Source organism: Fopius arisanus, unplaced genomic scaffold, assembly GCF_000806365.1.
Source record: "Fopius arisanus strain USDA-PBARC FA_bdor unplaced genomic scaffold, ASM80636v1 scaffold00001, whole genome shotgun sequence".
Taxonomy (NCBI): domain Eukaryota; kingdom Metazoa; phylum Arthropoda; class Insecta; order Hymenoptera; family Braconidae; genus Fopius; species Fopius arisanus.
Window position 1 is genome coordinate 521759 of NW_011887740.1, and position 18711 is coordinate 540469.

The 18711-nt window shown below is 38.9% G+C and overlaps 3 protein-coding genes across 5 annotated transcripts; 1 reads left to right on the top strand and 2 right to left on the bottom strand.

The window, feature by feature from the left end:
• Positions 1-345: 345 nt before the first annotated feature.
• LOC105273801 (lymphocyte cytosolic protein 2) lies at positions 346-11265 on the bottom strand. Its single transcript, XM_011316479.1, has 8 exons — positions 11162-11265; positions 9202-9264; positions 8066-8124; positions 6440-7292; positions 5969-6107; positions 2442-2615; positions 2122-2245; positions 346-1713 (listed from the first exon to the last, which is right to left on the bottom strand). Exons 1-8 carry the CDS (start codon positions 11240-11242, stop codon positions 1554-1556), a joined length of 1653 nt encoding a protein of 550 aa, XP_011314781.1. The 5' UTR covers positions 11243-11265; the 3' UTR covers positions 346-1553.
• A 379-nt stretch (positions 11266-11644) lies between these two features.
• Positions 11645-13884, top strand: Grx3 (Glutaredoxin 3). 3 transcript variants are annotated; one of them, XM_011316890.1, is made up of 4 exons: positions 11645-11724; positions 12096-12117; positions 12859-13467; positions 13808-13868. In XM_011316890.1, the coding sequence occupies exons 3-4, from the start codon at positions 12917-12919 to the stop codon at positions 13818-13820; spliced, it is 564 nt and encodes a 187-aa protein (XP_011315192.1). In that variant the 5' UTR covers positions 11645-11724; positions 12096-12117; positions 12859-12916; the 3' UTR covers positions 13821-13868. The 3 variants fall into 3 exon arrangements, with proteins under 3 accessions (XP_011315192.1, XP_011315025.1, XP_011315108.1); XM_011316723.1 differs by lacking the exon at positions 11645-11724 and adding an exon at positions 12180-12494 and having other exon boundaries at positions 11998-12117; positions 13808-13863; XM_011316806.1 differs by lacking the exons at positions 11645-11724; positions 12096-12117 and adding an exon at positions 12168-12494 and having other exon boundaries at positions 13810-13884.
• Positions 13885-13971: 87 nt separating this feature from the next.
• Positions 13972-18239, bottom strand: LOC105274116 (RRP12-like protein). The gene is made up of 2 exons (XM_011317019.1): positions 17980-18239; positions 13972-17795 (listed from the first exon to the last, which is right to left on the bottom strand). The coding sequence occupies exons 1-2, from the start codon at positions 18113-18115 to the stop codon at positions 14050-14052; spliced, it is 3882 nt and encodes a 1293-aa protein (XP_011315321.1). The 5' UTR covers positions 18116-18239; the 3' UTR covers positions 13972-14049.
• Positions 18240-18711: the final 472 nt, after the last annotated feature.

The window sequence follows — 18711 nt, forward strand, 5'->3', positions numbered from 1 at the left end:
AAACCACTTTCTGCACAAGTTACGAACTATATTTTATTTCGCTTCTTCGCTACTTTCGGGCATATCGTGATGACATAGTCGTCTATGGCATAAGCCCTGAAAAGTATTTTCCTGACGAATTTAATCATGATGCGCGTCGATCTTTCTGTAACCAGCCATACATAAAATTAACGGATTGTTGATAAAAAATCCAATTACGGAAAAAAGCTGTTTTGTAATGAAATCTAAATCGTTTCACGATTATATTTCCCAATAAATATCTCGAACCTTGTGTGAGACGAGTGTGATATCGATTATCGTGGGAAGGGGCATCAGACTGTAATGAAAATGAAAAAAACAATAAGATAGAAATCCTCAGAATGGTTCAATTCCTCTTTTATTTGTTCGATATAAAATGTACATAAGCAGGCGTGCGTGGAGGGAAATAGCAATCTTCGAATATGCAGCACGAATGGAATGAATTTCTTCTCAATTCGAAGTCCAAAAAAATATCTTCGAAACGGAGACCCATTACTAAAATTTCATTTCATTCGCCTCACCGTCACTCTCATCTACAATCACATGAAATTAATCTGCTAGTTCTCCCCGCCTTTGATTTGAACGTTGAAATACAATAACAAATTTTGATTGTCGATTGCATATAAAATATAAAATACTTTATTCTAAAATAAATGCATATTCGTAATCAAGTAACGCGGGGAATTCGCCTCGTGTTGAATTTGTTAATTGACCTGTCCATAAATAAATCTGTCAAGTCAAGGCCCAATATTTAAAAACACTAGAGGATTCCCCTATCTCTTTCAAAAGCGTGTAGGTACGTACAAGCAGATCTCAGTGTTCGTCACATCAAAAGAACTCATTAAAAAACTCAATAATAAATATTGAATAAAACTCACGACGAAGTGATAAAGTGGAATCAACCGAATTAACAGTTTCCATAATTATGGATTAAAATATTTCGACACCAGCCGTTCTTAGCTTAATAGAATCCCTGCAGAATTTTTTGAATATTTTCAAATACCCATCAGAAAGATTTCTTAATATTTTCACCTAAAATCAATGCAAGGACAAAGAGATAAAGTTCAACATATCGATTAATTCCCCCATCACGTTTTCAGAAAATTATTTGAGGTGTGAGTGGTTATCAAATTTTCACTTTTTCTTTTTATAAAAGAAAAAAATAGATTCCTCGAAGACTTGTTAATTACGTGTTAATTGAATACACTTATCACCGTTTATCTCTTCGCATCAATAATTTTTAGATCAATGAATATTTTTAGTCTGTAAAATTGGATGTATTTAACTTTATCACTTCGCTCTCCAAACCGTTGTTCGCTTAATAATCTAATGAAGAACTTCATCGTTAAGTAAATATGGACGTTATCGGATGGTGACGCATGTCTATGACGTACTCATATTAAATCGAAACGAGATGAATTTGCATGAAGTCATGCACATGAGATTTTTTTAGAAATCAGTCATAAAGGAAATAAGGGGATGACGATGAGATCAGTCTGGCGTCGTGTTTCCATTGAGCTGTGTGACCTGGTGATTCAGGGATTCAATCTCTTGGGAGGCGTATCCGTCAGCAACGTGCTCCCCGTTTGCACACGTCCTCTGCAGAGGGGAAGCTCTTCGCGAGAATGGAATTGAACGATCTCCTCGACACTCGCGAATGATTGTTCTTGCGCTCGTGGAGAGCCCAGGGCATATCTGCAATGATGATGATTTTGTTATCACGTTTATCCATATTGTCCAGTCAGAACACATTACTCCTGCCAATCCAATTTATTTATGTCAAACAAATTTTGTTAAAACGAACATTTCAATAGGGATGTTATATAAATATTTTAGAGATTTAGTTTACTCAAAGATATTTCATTAACTTTTTCTTCACACGGAGAGATATATTTACTGGAAATGAAAATTACATCTTTTGTTTAACGAATTATTGTTGATATCTTCTATTTTTCCGAGTTTTCTTTTCCAAGCTTGTTTTTTTTTATAAATTATTTGAGCTGCTCCCGTAATTAAAGAGCGTAATTACCGTGCAGTCTACAATCGTTTACGATTACATTGGAAATTTTTCATGTTTAAATAATCAAAAATTCCAAAATTTACCTGCTGTCGGGTCGTTTTCGAACTTGTACGTTGTAGACGCCATCGTTGAACCATAAGGTGAGGACGAATGGATTATTTGGGTTTGTATTCGAAGGCCTCAGGAGGAAATAACCGTTGTGTGGACCTAAATAAAAATTGGCGGGTCAATTTTCGCTTTTTAAATAGAAAATATACACGAAGACAAAATTCTTAACTTTTAACTAATTTTTCTTAACCGCTAGATAACTCTTACTAAATAGTCGACAAATATTTATTATTAAATTAGTAACAATTATCTAGACATTCGTCTGTTTGGATAACGTTCACGATCTTGTACTCACGTTCCCTGATAACAGCATTTGCCTGTTCCCTGGTGATACTGTGAAACCACGATTGATCGACGTAAGTCAGTCTGTCAGGAGGTGGTGGAAGTGGTCTCGTTGCCCTCATCTCCGACAGCGACGAATTGCTACCAGAGTGATGCAGTGGAGATTGCTTCTTCTCCGGCGGTCTCTCTACAAAAATTCAAGACACAGTCAATCCACCAATTTCGATAACCCCATAATTGATGACATATTGCTATCAATCTCCGTCCAATATCTGATTAAATTCCTCTATTATCATTTTTGTTATAATAAAATCTTTGAATTACTGACTGGAGAGATTTAATCTCGCCTGAGTGAGTGCGGCTTGAGTCAAGCATTCAGAAAATCGCGCCTGCTTGGGAATTCCAGTGTTCAATACTGCAATACGTTTTGGTTCACCAATAGATGCCATTTCACAACCAGAATATTTAAAACTTATTCCACAAAAGAAAAACAATAAAATTCACTCTCAATAACTAAAAAAATTATAGAACACTCGAGGAATCAACTGCTGCAGACGGAGAACTGATTAATTTAGTAATTAAATTCATTAAATTAGATTAATTGGAGTATTTTCAATAGAACGAAGGGAACGATGGAGGGAGAGCGATATGACTAGTAGGAGGACTTAGAGGTAACTGAGGAGGTCTCTTGGAAGCCCCGAATTCGGTCCGGTGGTCCCTCGGCGTGTGGCCCCTATCCATGGAAAAATTTATAGAAAAATCTAGTGCTTTCTCTAAGAAATTTTCGAATTTTTACTAGCATTCCGTTTTTAAAATTTATTTATTCTTACGCCAGTGCGGACCATCTACCGCACGTGATCTTCAGATTGAATTTCATCATTCTAGCTTAAGATATAATAAAGTTTAGATTTTAAATTGTATCGCGGAAACCACTCCTATGGTTATAAAAAGATAATAAAAGAAAAGAGGAATGATCGTGGCAGGGGAGTAAAGAGTAATATTGATTTAAGGCTCGGGTGGATTATCTAGAAGAGAAAATTTACTCCCAAATTCGGATTCCTAATTACTTTGGCAATTAATCGTTTTTTTTCAATAATTGTTAGCTAGCGTTCTAGCGGTTGTCAACAACTAGCCCGCTAGCTAACAATTATCAGAAAAAACGATTAATTGACGGAGTAATTAGAAGTCCCAATTTTGGAGTAAATTATCTTTTCCAGACAGTCCATCCGGGCCTTAAAGAGATCTGCCAGGTTTACAGAGAAGTAATGAACAACACAGTTTACCAATTCCCATGATGACGGAGAACAATACACTCTGTATTTTTTATTAATTTTTTGTAAACCTGGCAGATCTCTTTAAATCAAAATGTCTCTTCACCTCCCTCAACAAATTTCCTCTCTTTTCATTAATTTTTTTACAATCATTTGAGTGGATAAATGGTTTTTCTATACTGTAGACTAATAATATTAAATTAAAACTGAAGAAATTCGATAAATAATCCCTGCCGGCATTAACGCTATTTTTACAGAAAATTATGTAATTTTATCGTATCATTTTGTTGCTATATATTCCACTGAAGACGATCCAGCGATTTTCATTCGGTTTTCTTAACAAAAAAGAGCAAATCCAAGGAAAATTGATATTGTATTTATTGGACGATTTTTTAATTCAGGGATTATCTATTCATTTGATATTATTTATTTATTTATTTCATTCTTTGATTATTAACTGTAATGTGATATTACAATTTTGCAGAATGCTGATTCCTTATTGTTAATGTCAAATAAATGGAATGATTCAAATTTTCTGTCATGAGAAAATCTGAGAAGACATTTCGTATTAGAAAATTACTCAACTGCAAAAAATATTTCAATATTTTTAAATATTCAATATTTTCCCCTAGATTGATAGCTTTCCGAAAAATCGATAATAATTCTCGCAGGAAGTACTAGATTTTTATTGTTCTACATATCCACTCATCTCCAGGAATAAATTCACTCACATAAATTTGAATGATAATCATCGAAGTGTCTCTTTAACTACCTGGGGGCTCAAGGGGCTCACACTCTGTGTAGCAGCCCCTGGAGATGGTCCTCTTGATCCTCACGATCATATCAGTCACTTCGGTAGTCAACCGCAAAGTCAATCCCCTCAATAAACGTTGCGTAATCCTCAGATAAAAGCATGAACACATGCCAATGATCTTTCGCATTGCAGGACGAATCAAGGAATTATGATGAAAAATGTAAATCACATTGTCTCTGACTGATCAAGAGGCTTTCGCGAGTACTTCATGTTTATTTGATTCGGAGTATTGAAGTGATCTCTTGGTGCTCCCAGAGCGTACTGACTCTTGAAAATCGAATCTCAAGTGGCAAACACCACTTGCATTCCACGTGTTGCCTATTTTTTTTTTGCTCCTCTCGCATTTATCGTTGTTTCGTTCTTCGTATTGAAACTTTGTATGATCACCCAGATGCTTGAGGATGTTCAACACCCTTTCCGCAAAAATTCCCATTTTTATAATTTTTTTGACAAATTTTTGATGGGTAAAGATGAAAAAATATATTGTTTTAGCGTTTCGTCATTCTTTAAGGCCCGGATGGACTGTCTGGAAAAGATAATTTACTCCGAAATTGGGACTTTTAATTACTCCGTCAATTAATCGTTTTTTCCGATAATTGTTAGCTAGCGGCCTAGTTGTTGACAACCGCTAGAACGCTAGTTAACAATTATTGAAAAAAACGATTAATTGCCAAATTAATTAGGAATCCGAATTTCGGAGTAAATTATCTTTTCTAGATAATCCACCCGAGCCTTAATGGCTCATGAAGTTTCGAGGTAATGCGATCATTTTCATTCGTTCTTTTCTATTTTCTACAGTCTTGTGATTATTTTTAAATGTTAAATGCAGGAAAATGTTTAAATGTTAAATGCAGGAAAATGTTTAAATGTTAAATGCAGGAAAATGTTTAAATGATAAACGCGGTAAATAACTTATATTATAATCCGTTCATTTGTAATATTTTGATTTATGATATTTTTCGGAATTTTGATGCATGATATTATTACTGAATAAAATTCAGAGCGGTTACCGCCTATCAACTCATCCCTGCCCCTAAATCTTGTGCTTAATAAATATACTTGAGGAACGATTTTTTCTCCTCATTTTGTAGATCGGATTGATGCGAAAAAAGCTCATAATCGGGCAATAATTTTTCTAAATTTTTTCTAAGCTTTTCTCAAATTCATAAAACATCAAGAAAACCATTTTAAAATTATTACACGCTCATGAAACTTTGTTAGTCACAAAATAATGCTAAAATGCAAAAACAATATTTTTTTTCGGGTCAATCCCATCAATATCAGAAAACAAAAACAATTAATTAATTAATAATGATAATTATTTCGACTAAGAATTCATATGATTATGATTAATTAATCGATATTATTATTATTAATTAATTAATTAATCATTTTGACTAGAACGAGCCAGAAAATTCGTAATTTAGAGAATGAAAGTAGAAAAGTAGTACAAACCATGCTGAAGGCTCATCTTCCGAGGATTTGTGGGGGCAGGGGCATCTCCGGGGGTGATCGGCTTCGACGGCAGGGGCGGCGGACCCGTTGAAATCGACGGGGGAATGATAGGCTGCACGTAGTAGACATTATCATCCGGCTGCAACAAGTCACGCAAATTAATAAGCACTTGGTCACATTAATCACACACACTCTGTAATCATGCTACTACCAGAGAATTATTAAACGGCTAAAACAGCACGATTACCAAACGGTTACACAATTTTCCCTGTACTTTTGCCCCATGCATTCCAAATTTCAACTCTAACTCGATTATCTCTCGAGAATTATCTACAATTTGTAATTTTTCTTAGTAATTTTTCGGATTGTTTTTACACAGAAAATTGCTTCATATGAAATAACATTTGGTATATTTTTAATCGAAAAAAATTCTCAACATGCCTCATGAAAAAATAAAAATATCTACTTAACTGCTTCTGTAATGCACTCATAAAAATCATCCTCTTTCTCCTGACTGGTGGTGCTGCTCGAGGGCTTGTAGACGCTCTCCACGGATCCTAGCATTGATTGTTTACTGCCAAAGGTGTGCTGATGCTGAAGAGCGACTTGGCTGTCGATGGCCTCGTAGTCGTCATCGCTCTCTTCGGCTTTAGTGGGTAAATTCGCCACAAGGTCGAAGTTCCTGAGCATCTTGGGAGGCCTAGGGAGTTCGTCAGGACGATCTGGTACCTTTGGGAATTTCTTGGGGGTGCCTGGAGGAGGTAAGGGCTTCTTGATGATCTGCTTGGGTATGGGGTTGGTCATTTGGGGTCGTCTGGAAATATTGGAAGCCGCCAAAGTCGGTCTTGGTGCTATCTCTGGTTTCTTCTCGGTGGAATTCTCTTTCTGGATAATGAGTTTCAGCTCCTCCTTCAATTTCTCGGCTAAGCAGTTCTCCAGCTTGCTGGAAAACTGGGATATGGTTCTCGGTGGAGGCAGCTTCTGGGGCTCTACGTTTATGTACGTCGTGTCCTCTTCGTCCGATGGACAGTTCATGTAGATGCTCTCGGGGGTGTCCGGGGATTTGAGGGAAGTTTTTCTAGTCGGTGGCTTGCCGTTGAGCTCGAACAAAGCGAGACTATTCCGAAAGTTTGCGTTACGTTCTGTTGAGGGTTTTGCGTGATGGGGTGCCGCTCGCGCCTCCTCCGGGTGCTCCTCGTGGTCGTCGAAGTCCGAACCCCATGAGCCCGAGTCGCTCATCGGCTCGTCTGGTGCCGTACGACTCGGAGGACTCACATAGTCCTCCGGAGATCGCACTATCGACTCCACGAAGTTCCAGAGTGTCCTTGAGTTTGAAGGAAAGGCATCAGGAAGCACAATAAAAATTCGTACTTTTAATTAACAAATTTTAACATTATTATTCTTTTATCTTTTATTAGTTGTGAATGAAGTGGTGAGAATAGACGATAAGGCGAATGCGGATAGCAGATTATTTTGGAAACAACTTCGAGAGCGAACGCTTCCCGGATGTTTCCTGCGAGCTTTTTGCAATGATGTTTTTCAGACAAAAACGTATTCAAGGGTTTTGTCAAGAGCTTTTTTTTAATCAATTTTCTGCGATTTAAATGAATAAATAAAATTTCCTTGGCTGAAGGTAATTGCCTGGAATAAACGACGGGCTTTGTATTTTTCATGCGATAAATTCCGTGAAAATAAGAACAAATTAATTAAGATTCTCTTGATATCTATTAATAAATAAATAAATATCGGAAATTATTACGATATTATTACGATTACGGTATTTTTTTGAGAAAGTATTGGAGTATTAAGAGTTTTGCGTATTCTCAATTGATTCTAAAATTGAGATCATTTTGCAAATAACTTTAGACGAAAGGGGTGAGATGAGTGGATAAACTGGCGATAAATTAATTAACAAGTGATTGCAAGATAAAGATTTTTCCATGAAGTCAACGGTTTCGAGATATTCGCATCTGAATGAGAATGGCTTCCATTATCACCACTTCACCCCAGCCATAAAAAAATCTTTCATAAATCATGAAAAATTCCGCCAAGTCTCTCTTCCTTAAACTAAATTGAAATCTTTTTTTTTTCCATTACCATATTTGGTCCCGTGACAAATCGCTCTTCCACAGCGCTAATTTACCAGTAGTCAAGTGCTGCAACGAAAAAATACGTCATTTAATTACTCGCATTAGCATCACTCAGAGGAGGGGAACAAATTGAAAAAACTTCTCCAGAACTCTGTCGCCTGAACGGAAGCCTCGTTATCAGAAGCGCCATCCGGCAAAAAGAGACTGAGAAAAAAAAATGCTGATAAATGGAAGCGAAAAAAAATGACGAATAATGAGATATTCAAGATCTCAACAAAGAAAGAGCAAAATTACTTCTCAGGAATTTATTAATTATTTCTTTATTAATGAATAGTAATGATTAATTGTTATGTAATTAATTGTAATAGAATCTCCTGTTCCTTTATTCGAATTTTGTTCGCATAATAAATATCATTCAATATTTAAACATTTGAATAAATTAATTAATTGAAAATACTAGAATTGAGTGATTCCAAGGGAAATATCCTGCGGCTTTTATCATGATCATTAAAATTGCATTTTAAACAATTAGAAATATTTTTGAAGTGAGTAACTTGTTTTTTTTTTAGACATATTTCGATAGACTCGCGTCATTTATTAGTTCTTCACAAATATGTAGAAAAACAAATAAATATACTCTTAATGATATAGTTATGGAAAATCGAAACAGAAAAATGAATTATTTAATTCTATTTTATCAATTTTTGTGACCATTGAGGGGTTTAAAAATATTTTTCTAATCTTAATATTAAAAAAAAATTAGTTGACATTACCAAATATGTTTCTAAATCAAAAAAAGCATCCTCAGGCATATTTTAATAAATACTAATTTCACATTTGAATTTTTGCAAACACGAAAAGTTACAATCGAACTCCAAAATTTCAATTGGTCGTCTTAAACAAATTTATTCAATTCAATATTTATCACTCGTAATAACAAAAACAAGAAAAAATAATTACAACTATTTATCTATTTCATTTGGTAGTTTCCAATAATTTTTTTAGTTAATTTTTTCTCAGTGTACCCATTACTTTATGCGGGCCACGTCTGTTGAGAACTTGTCTCCAGAGAAATTCGAGTTTCGCTCCGTCAGACTTTCAAACTATCACGGGAACGTTGTAATGAGTGTCGTTGTTACTCACCAATAGCTCGTCACCGTCGATTTGTCGTTTAAGTACCGCTTGACAGCAGTCTTCCAGGGCATTCTAAAAAAAAAACAACATAAATCATATTTATCCCGTGCGTTAGTGAAGGAATGCACAGGTGTCCGCACGTTCCCAGAACATTGAACTTGCATAAACTCTGTTTAGTCTCCTCTTCACATCAGATAAACCAAGCCCGGTACATCTTCCATAATAAAACGAGTGGGATACTTATATGATACGGTTATTTTTCCAAATAAATTAGCCATCCGCCCCCGAATGATTATCCATTTCATATAAATTAAAAAAATCATTTCAATTCCACAATTTTCAAATTCCAAGAGAAAATACGTTTTTTATTTAGACGAATACTTTCTTTTTTAAATATTCAAGTGAATATTGTCGGAGATATTTTGTTTGATTTGTGAATTAATCTCATTCTAATCAACCTTGAGTCAACCTTGCATCAACATTCGACCAACCTTGGGCCAACATTACACCAACATTAAAGACACATTGGACCGACATCATAGCTGTAGCAAATCTTCGAACTCGGTCAAGAGAAATCTGAACTGAATCTATTAAGCCTTGGTTGAATGGAATCGAGCAATTATTTTTTGAGTAATCGTCGAAGAAGTTTTTGGTCACATGCACACGAATATTTTACGAAAAAATTCATTTTCTAATTTCCTAACAGAAGAGTCATTGATCTGGAAAATACGAAAATTTTTGTGGAAAGATTGATATGCCTTAATTAAACAGGAATCTCAAGTCCAAAGTTGACTCCAAACATGAAAAATTACAGACTTAAAATCAAACGATTACAATGCTTTCATTCTGAAGCAATGATATTAAGGTGTGAACCACCTAATCAATGCTGAACATAAACAGTTATTCATTATCTCAATAACAAGAAACTGAAGAACAGAAATCGTAAACTAGGACAAGTACATTTTTTCGAGGCCAGATTTTCGCCGATAGCTCGGAATAGAATGACCATAGCGATTTTTTCATATGAATATTTTCTATAGAAAATCATCAGAGCTCCAAAAAAAGTTCTTATGAAAATCTCGTTATCTCCCTTGAATTCCGAGATATCAGCAGAAAACTGGTTTCGAAAAAAATGTGCTTAATTTGCTTATCCTAGATTACCACTTTACACCAGAATTGTCTGACGCGACAGACACGGGGAAAGTCGGGGAAATCCCATAAAATTGTCAATCCAAGAGAACAGCCAATTGTCCAACGAATCCATCAACTGATGAATGAATTTCGAGCATTTATTGGCAACTTGATTTTAGGCAGATCATGGCGTTTATTCTCGATGTAACGAGGAAGTACTGAAGAATTAATCAGAATCCATTTATCCCCATTCCGTAATTGCGTGTGGTCGAGTCGGCTCTCCGTCAATTCGACAAAATTCAAATGAGGAAGAAATACAAATGGAATACAATGTCATAGAAAAAAAGAGGAAGGAAATCCGTAACGCCGTGACAAAATAAGAAAACGAATTTCCCTTTACACCAATTTTTCCTCAAAAATCATTACATCCACGTGGGAAGTCAAAATCTATAAAAAATTGTTGTGAATTCAACTGCCACAATTAGCAGACTAATGCACAATAAAATTATGCACAATAAAATTATGCACAATAAAATTATGCACAATAAAATAATGCACAATAAAATATTTTGTAGGATTTTCACTCAAAGCACTTAATTTTTTTCCATTAATGTTGAAATTTTGGAAACACTCGGTTGACGCGTTGAAACAATACATCAATTGCGTCAATTATCTCGACAATATTCCTTGAATATCTCAGGTTTCTTATCCCAGGGATTGCTGACTCCAGAATTCCTCCGACAATTCACAAACTATCGAATTACCCGCCTTTCACAGCCGCACACAAAATGAATAACAAAAAGCCAAGACAACTCCCTCGATTAATCAATCTACTCACTTTCTTCAGCACCTCGATAACATCATCTGTACTCCAGTCTGATATCAATGCAAGGGCTGTTGTACGCGACAATTTGGACATTATCCGTGTAACCGGGAGGATAAAAAAACTCCACCGCACCTGAAGGCGCGCGAAAGCATCTGGCTTGAAAAAAACTTTTTTACACACGCAGTGACATTCCCTCCTCTTCCTCCTTTCAATGTTTCCCCTTTTTGCTTATTTATTTCTTCTCCTTCAACTGTGGCACTTGTCTCTCCTCGGTCTTTGCCTCCAGTTGTATTTTTTAATCCACACCTACTTCCCCCTCAGGAGAAGACTGACTCACTGGCACTGGTGGCTCTGGCGTGTCACCAGTTGACTCAGTTCATTCTGATAATTGTGATACTTGTTGTTCACTGACAAGTTGACTACTTGAAGAGCCACAGTTTGTGCTCCCTAATATTGGAGAACGGGGTTCGATCAATCATTGGATTATTCCGCTGGTATCGTGGGTACCACCTGAACACCATCGGTTCATTGGTCCCTTTTTCTTACTCTTAGAGCATCAGGAACGATTCTATCCAGTTCAGTGCCCCACTATTACACTTTGAAAATTAATCCTCATACTTTAAGTTCAGCAACTTCACTTATAGTTTCTCCAACTCCAAAATTATATCAAGTCCTTTTTCCTTTCTTTTACTGAAGAATTCAATAATTTTACTGCATGTTAAAAACAATTATTCTAAAATTATATTATTATTCCCCCGTTTTTTTTTCTACTGGAATTCAATAATTTTATTGAATAGTAAAACAAAAATTAGTCCTGGAATTAATTTATATTTTCTCTAACTCCAAAATTACATTATATTTTTTTCCTTTTTTATAAAAAATCCAATAATTTCAATATGGATATCCAACAAAATTGCAATTCCCCGGCTATACGACAACAAAAAAGAACAAAAACATCAAAATTTCAGGTAAATATTTTCGGAAACGCTAATTTATTAGTTTCAGTCATTGTGAATGGATTTTCATTCAGGCATCGTCCGAATAAATAAACGAAAGATCAGTTTAAATTTTGCAACCAAATTGTCTCATTGAGATTTTTCTGATGATTGCGCTACGTCCCTGGAGGTGTTTTTGTCAGCGTGACGTCAGTTCGAGATAAATCTTCATAGAGAACATGGCGATGCCCTGAACATACTCGTTTTTCATCGACCACTACATTCTCCATACACCGGTGTCTTAACCCTTTAATTTAAGTTTCCCGAGAGTAATTGCGAATAATCTATTATAAGTGCACAATGTCAGTGACTAACCTAGCAACTGTCCAGGAGTTCGACGAATTTATCAAGTGAGTATCATTGGTAGTCCCTCGGAGAATCCTCAAGAGCTGGCATAACCTTCCCCAAGAATCCACACAAAGAAACAAAATGTCTCTTGCTTAATATATTTAATTGTCACCAGAAAATCTGTAAAAATTACTTTGTTTTATTTTTTATTCGAGTGTTTTAAGCCTCCGGCAAAGTAGAGGGTTGTACTGGATATTAAACCAAGAAAGTCTGAGATTATTATCAGGATTGTTAGTGAGATTGGGATTATCAGTATATATATCAGTCGATAATTATCAAAAGTGTTGAATTTACCTTATCTGGGTTTAGAATTTGGAAGAAATAAAATCTGAAGATTTCTATGTGATCATTTGGTTTATTTTCAAGATCACGAGATTTGTTGGTGATCCACTTCTACGCTCCATGGGCAGACCAATGTGGGCAGATGAACGAGCTCTTGGAGGACCTCGCAAAATCCCACAAGAATGGGGAAGTGCAGTTCGCCAAGGTCGAGGCTGAAGATCTCTCGGAGGTCTCCCTCAAGTACAAAATCACAGCTGTCCCCACGGTTATCCTCGTGAAGAATCTCGCACAGATTGACAGGGTGGACGGGGCAAATCCGTCAGCACTGGTTGACAAAATAAAAGCACACTTGCCGAAGGGCCCTCTTGTCTACGTCACCAAACCCGAGGTCAGTCTCGAGGAGAGGCTCAAGAAACTCATCAACCAGGCTCCCTGCATGCTCTTCATGAAAGGCAACCCCCAGAACCCTTTTTGTGGCTTCTCCAGGACCATTGTCGGCTTGTTGGATTCACTCAATGCTGACTATCAATCCTTCGACATTCTTCAGGATCAAACTGTCAGAGAAGGGCTGAAGAAATTTAGCAATTGGCCTACGTATCCCCAGCTCTACGTCAACGGAGAACTCCTGGGGGGGTTGGATCTTGTCAAGGAGGCGCTAGAATCTGGAGAACTCGAAGGAATGCTTCCAAAAAAGTAAGGATTCATGTTTTTTTCCATTTGAATTGTAAGCTTCAGTTTCTGTTCTAAATTATTTCTAGTCGAATTTTGTATGTATTGTCAAAATGTTTTCACCAATTCGAAAATGAGTCTCTATTTATCCAAATCGGATAATTTGATGTAGATGTAATTAAAATTCAGTCCCCACCCCGATTTTTAATTTTTTTTTCACCATTTCAACACTTAATTTTTCTAAACAAATCCTTTAGCTTCAAAGAAATAATCATATTCCCATAGATATCCCCCTAGCTTCTATAGAACTACCAAAAACCGCCAAAAATCTCATTACCAATAATTCCCAATAATTTTATGTTTCAGGAGCTAATTAAGATTGAGACTATGAATTAAATTATTTAATGTACGATCATCGCAATAAACGATTTTTTTTGAAAATCACGGACTTTGAATCAGTTCCTATTATCCACAACTTCTTCATCTATCAACGAGATCAAAGGGCAAATGACACACTTCTATCCTCCAACAACTATTAGTATTTAATCAAGAAAAAAAAATCACACATAATTATTATCATACGCTAGATAATAAAGCTATACTAATCTATTTCCTCCTCCTGCCTCTGGTGCCCGCCTGCGCCCCTTTCCTGGCCCCAGCGACGATGTTCTTGAATTTGCCCGCATTCTTCAATTTCTTTCTTCTATTCAACGATGCCCTGGTGAGCGGCAGATAAGCATAGGGATCATGTTTGCCCTTTTTCTTCACGTCCCCTGGTGCCTTCTTTCCCTTGAACTCAGCACCAGGTGTCTTCTCGATCCTTTGCGCTTTGACAGGTCTATGAATTCCTTTTCCCCCAGCCTGATACCTCGAGGTAGCCACACTACTAGCTTCACTGCCGCTCAGTTTCCTTTTCCTTTTGGGTCGGGTGTCCCCAGAGGACACCAGAGACTTACTATCATCCTCCTCCTCCTGGTAATCGTCGTCAGAATCACTCCCCAAGAACGGCAGCTTCTTCTTCTTCTTCTTTGTCGATTCCTCATCTTCCTCATCGTCACTGTCCTTGATGATAAGCCGTCCATCCTCAGCAGTTTTAAACCCATGATCCTTGTCCTTGGATTTTTTCACTTTCACAGACTCACCAGGTCTTGTTCCAGTGATGTTCCTAGCTGCTGAGGGATCAGCAAAGTCCACAATATCCTCTCCACTCTCCTTAATCCATGTTCTCCGCGCAGTTTTCTTTCCCTTAGACTCCTCTCTCACATTGTCATCATCAAACTCCTCATCACTGTCCGCCAGTATCTCCTCCACACTCTTGGGCATCCTCTTGACATTAAACTCCTCCTCGTCCCTCTCGTTTTCCCCATTCTGACCCTTTCTCTCCTCCTTCGCCTTTTGCTTCCTCATCTCAATCTTCTTGATATTTCGTAATCGTTTGTGCATCATTTGGTCAGAAGCTGGAACCATGCTTATGATGGTATCAGTGCCAAACTTCCTGATGAGCTTTACCAGGATATCTCTAACCTTTTGCCTGAAGTGTCTCTTGCAGTCGTCGGTCATCCCCACGAGTCCCTGGATTATCGCCTCCAAGTTGGGGCCAATGATGGCAGTTGGGAGAGCAGAGAGATAGACCTTGATGTAACTGAGGGCTGACAAGGCGATTTCCCTGGTTGGACCAGTCAGTAAAACGCAGGTGTTCCCCAAAATATCCTTGAGGGTGGCAACCCCGACGGTTCCATTGTACTTGTAAGTCAAGGAAGCCAATGCCAGGAGTGTTGCACTGATGTAAATAGGTGCTCCAGCCAGGCCTGACACCAACAAGTCGATATACTCCTTGAAATTATCCGCATTCTCCAGAAACTTGTCAGCTATTACATTAAGTAACTCGTAGGCAGTCGTTCTGCATCTTTTGTTCAAATCCTTGATGCACAGAACGACCTCTGGAACGATGGCCTTGAAGAATTTAGACCTCGCAAGCTGGGGATGATTCTCCACGAGATGGGATATACACCGGAGCCTTGCACCCTTGCTTGTTGTGCAGACCTTCTCAGTAGCAGTGATTATCAATTTTTCAACAGCCTTTCGATGCTCAAGTACGTACGCCTTGCAGACGTCAGACTGGCTTCCACAAATTTCCTCAAGGAATCTGTACGCCTTCTTTTGGTCCTTCGGGGTCTTGTCCTCGAGAATTATTGGGACGATCTTTTCATAGAGAGATTGCAAACGATTACTGTCAGTGAATTGAGTGACGATTCGTATAAGATCGAAAACACTTTGCTTCGTGAAGTCATCGTTACCCTCCGCCTGGAGTTTTTCCAGGGCTTTGTCGAAGAGCTCTCCAGTGACTTCTTGAGGAGTAATTGTCAAGTAGACCTTGATGGTGTCAAAAGCAGCTTGACGCTGTCCCTCTTCGTCTGAGCCATTGGGCTTTATAGTGTAGAGATTAAAGAGCAGAGGCATGTAGTTCTTGGCATATCTCGCTAGTGTCTCCACGTCCTCCTTTCTGTCCTCCTCCTGGGATTTCGTTATTAATTTCCTGAGGGATGCCATCACTGACAGCCTCAGCTCCTTCTTCTCACTAATAGCCATGCCTAAGATCCTTGCCAGGTCCTTGAAGCTGTCCTTGATGTCCCTAGGGTTGTTGCAGAAGGAGGGAAGAAGCGCCCAGATTTGGGAGTTGAGCAGCTCGTGACTGTGGGCTCCTACTCCATCGTTCTTCGACTTCAGCTCGTTCGACTTTCTCTCACACATGATCGCCAGTGGCAGCATGTAACTCACAAAATATCCAAGGGAAGAACCACTCACACATTCCTTCAGAACTGGTAGTAACCAGCTTCTCCTTAAATCAATCCCCTCGGGCCCAGTTTGAAGAGGAATTTTAGCGAGGACTAACTCTGGTCCCATGGCCCTCACAGCGGCCCCCACAGCATACTCAACTTCAGAGTTATATGTGAACTTGTAAGAGTCCCTCAACTCGGCGAGCTCCACCAGAACCGGAGACAATTCCTTGTGACAGCAACCCCCAGCCGTTTGGAATACCACAGCCAACAGGTGCAGCACATGGTGCCAAGCTGAATTGAACTGGTACTTGAGTCCACCTTGCACCAGCTGAATAATCTTCCCCAGGGGTGCTTTGTAGTTCTCAGCCACTGCCTCGTTCTCACACATCATAGCAACACACACCTGAATGAGATTCTTGATGGTGTGGGAGGCTGCTGTGACCACTTCAGTTTTATCAGACAGCCAGAGCTCAGAGGTCTTCTCGATGATCCTGGGGAGGTTAGCGGCACACAGGGAAAGGGAATTACTCGCCAGGTTGCAGTGGGCTTCCTGCATCACTGCTAGCCAGGCCAGGGTGGGTTGAGTGTCTCCAGGAGCTGGCTGATAATCGTACAGAGCGTTAATTATCTGGGCATTGAGTTGACTGGGGAGAACACTCTCTGGAGGCTTCGAGATAAAAAGACTATGGAAGGTCTGGAGACAGCACGAGGTCACCAGTGGATTGTTCAAGGTCATAATTCTCAGAAGACCTTCACAGATGGACTTGACGTGGCTCTTGGGGAGTTGATGGGCAATATCCTTGAGGAGTGTAAGAATGTGGAGAGTTGTTGTGGTCGTACCAGGTTGACCTGCATTTTCCAGCTGATGGAGACAATGCTTGGCCACCTGGTGAGCTGCTGGATGGTACGCAGGTGGATTATCAGTTCGCATGAGGTCACTACCCTTGAGAATGGCACAGATGGCGTGTTGCGAGGCTTTTCGGAGTTTTGGCTTTGAATGAACTGTGAAGGCGAGAATTCCATTGAGGACATGGATCGTCGAGGAGTTGGACCAGACGGCAGACTCCTGCGAACGCAGCAGAAGAGATAGACACCCGATGCAGTGGCGCAGGATTAGGTAGTTGTCACTAGGAGCGAATTTTGTGAGGACTTGGAAGAACGTATGACTGGCCTCGCTGAACTGCAGCTGCAGAACACTCTTCGGGACGGTCTTCAGGCCCATTCCCAGGAGGGAGAGAATCGCTGCCACAGATTCTTCGCTTTCTGCTTGCTCCAGGGTTGTCATCAGGGCGGCGTAGTACTCAGTGGACGACTCTGTCCCACTGTTTTGTTTTATTACCTCCGTCACCGCTGCGAGGATCGCCAGCATCTCCTTGTGGAGTGCTGATGAAGACTGGAAGTGCGTGAGGAAACGAGAGAAGGACAGATTAGAGCAGTTGGAGTAATCACTCGCGAATGTGTCGAAGGTTTTGAAGGTTGTCGTCGTCGAGGCGTCGTCTGAAATCTCTAGATGCTCTAGACCTTGCAATGCATCGTGTTTCACAAGACTCTCGGTGGTCAGCCCTGTAGAACCTATGAATGATGGACAATATAGACGGATCGATATTTTTATTCGATATAAGAAAATTGATGTGAGAGTTGAAGTGGATTATCCTGCTCCATTGATAACGATTGATTGAGAGGGAATGCGGAAGGAATAATAACAAATTTGAATGAAATAGGATAAAGAAAAGAATTTTTCTACATAATAGATTACCTAGGTGCTCTTGGAAGAAACGTGACCGGGCCTGCTCTCGATGTTTCTTCGTTTCTGGATTAGAGCTGGAGCTCTGGCCCTTCTGCCATCGCTTTGCTTTTTTCCTGCTCGTCAGACGTGGCCCCTGTTTCCCCATTGTTTAAACAATTTTTAACAAGATTGATTATTGACGTTTTAAGAGAGGTTATGATCGAATCCACGTGTTGCGATAAATACAGTGGACGACTCGGCTCCAACAGCAGAGACGAACATTTCCTAAACGCTGGGCACCAAAGAGGATTGACTAAAGTAGAGGCTCAGTTCTGGAGGTTGGAGTGACCCCAACAGCATCGTAGTACTGCATCCCAAGAGTGGGAGGGCGCCACACGCAATGGGGGTGTCTAAGGTATGATACAGGGAGGTTTTGCCAAGCTTTGATGTCGCCGACACCAAAACAGAGGACAAGCACCTCCAGACGTCGTACGTAGAGCTGTAAAACGCCTTCTCCTCATGCGCGTTTCGTCCCCACCATTCAGCGATTTCTGGCGTTTACATTTGAATCCCAGTCGAGTCGTTTGATTTTTTTTCTATCAAATTGACCTGAAAAAAAAAGGTATGGCATTAAAATTGTCCACAAAAACATAAACGAACAATGGGTATATGATTATTTCAATAAGAGAGATTCTTACCCAGTATTGACTATTTTTTCATAAATCAAGTAATTAAAGTGAAACTCTTTCCACGTCACCCAAG

Bases quoted from the DNA above. Each gene is read 5' to 3' on its own strand.
- LOC105273801 (XM_011316479.1), bottom strand. From the start codon at position 11,242: ATGTCCAAATTGTCGCGTACAACAGCCCTTGCATTGATATCAGACTGG. The intron at 9,265-11,161 runs GTGAGTAGATTG...TTTTTTTTTTAG, and splicing joins TTATCGAGGTGCTGAAGAAA to AATGCCCTGGAAGACTGCTG. The intron at 1,714-2,121 runs GTAAATTTTGGA...TCATCATTGCAG, and splicing joins CGAAAACGACCCGACAGCAG to ATATGCCCTGGGCTCTCCAC.
- Grx3 (XM_011316723.1), top strand. From the start codon at position 12,445: ATGTCAGTGACTAACCTAGCAACTGTCCAGGAGTTCGACGAATTTATC. The intron at 12,495-12,858 runs GTGAGTATCATT...TTTATTTTCAAG, and splicing joins GAGTTCGACGAATTTATCAA to ATCACGAGATTTGTTGGTGA.
- LOC105274116 (XM_011317019.1), bottom strand. From the start codon at position 18,115: ATGGGGAAACAGGGGCCACGTCTGACGAGCAGGAAAAAAGCAAAGCGA. The intron at 17,796-17,979 runs GTAATCTATTAT...CATCATTCATAG, and splicing joins TTTCTTCCAAGAGCACCTAG to GTTCTACAGGGCTGACCACC.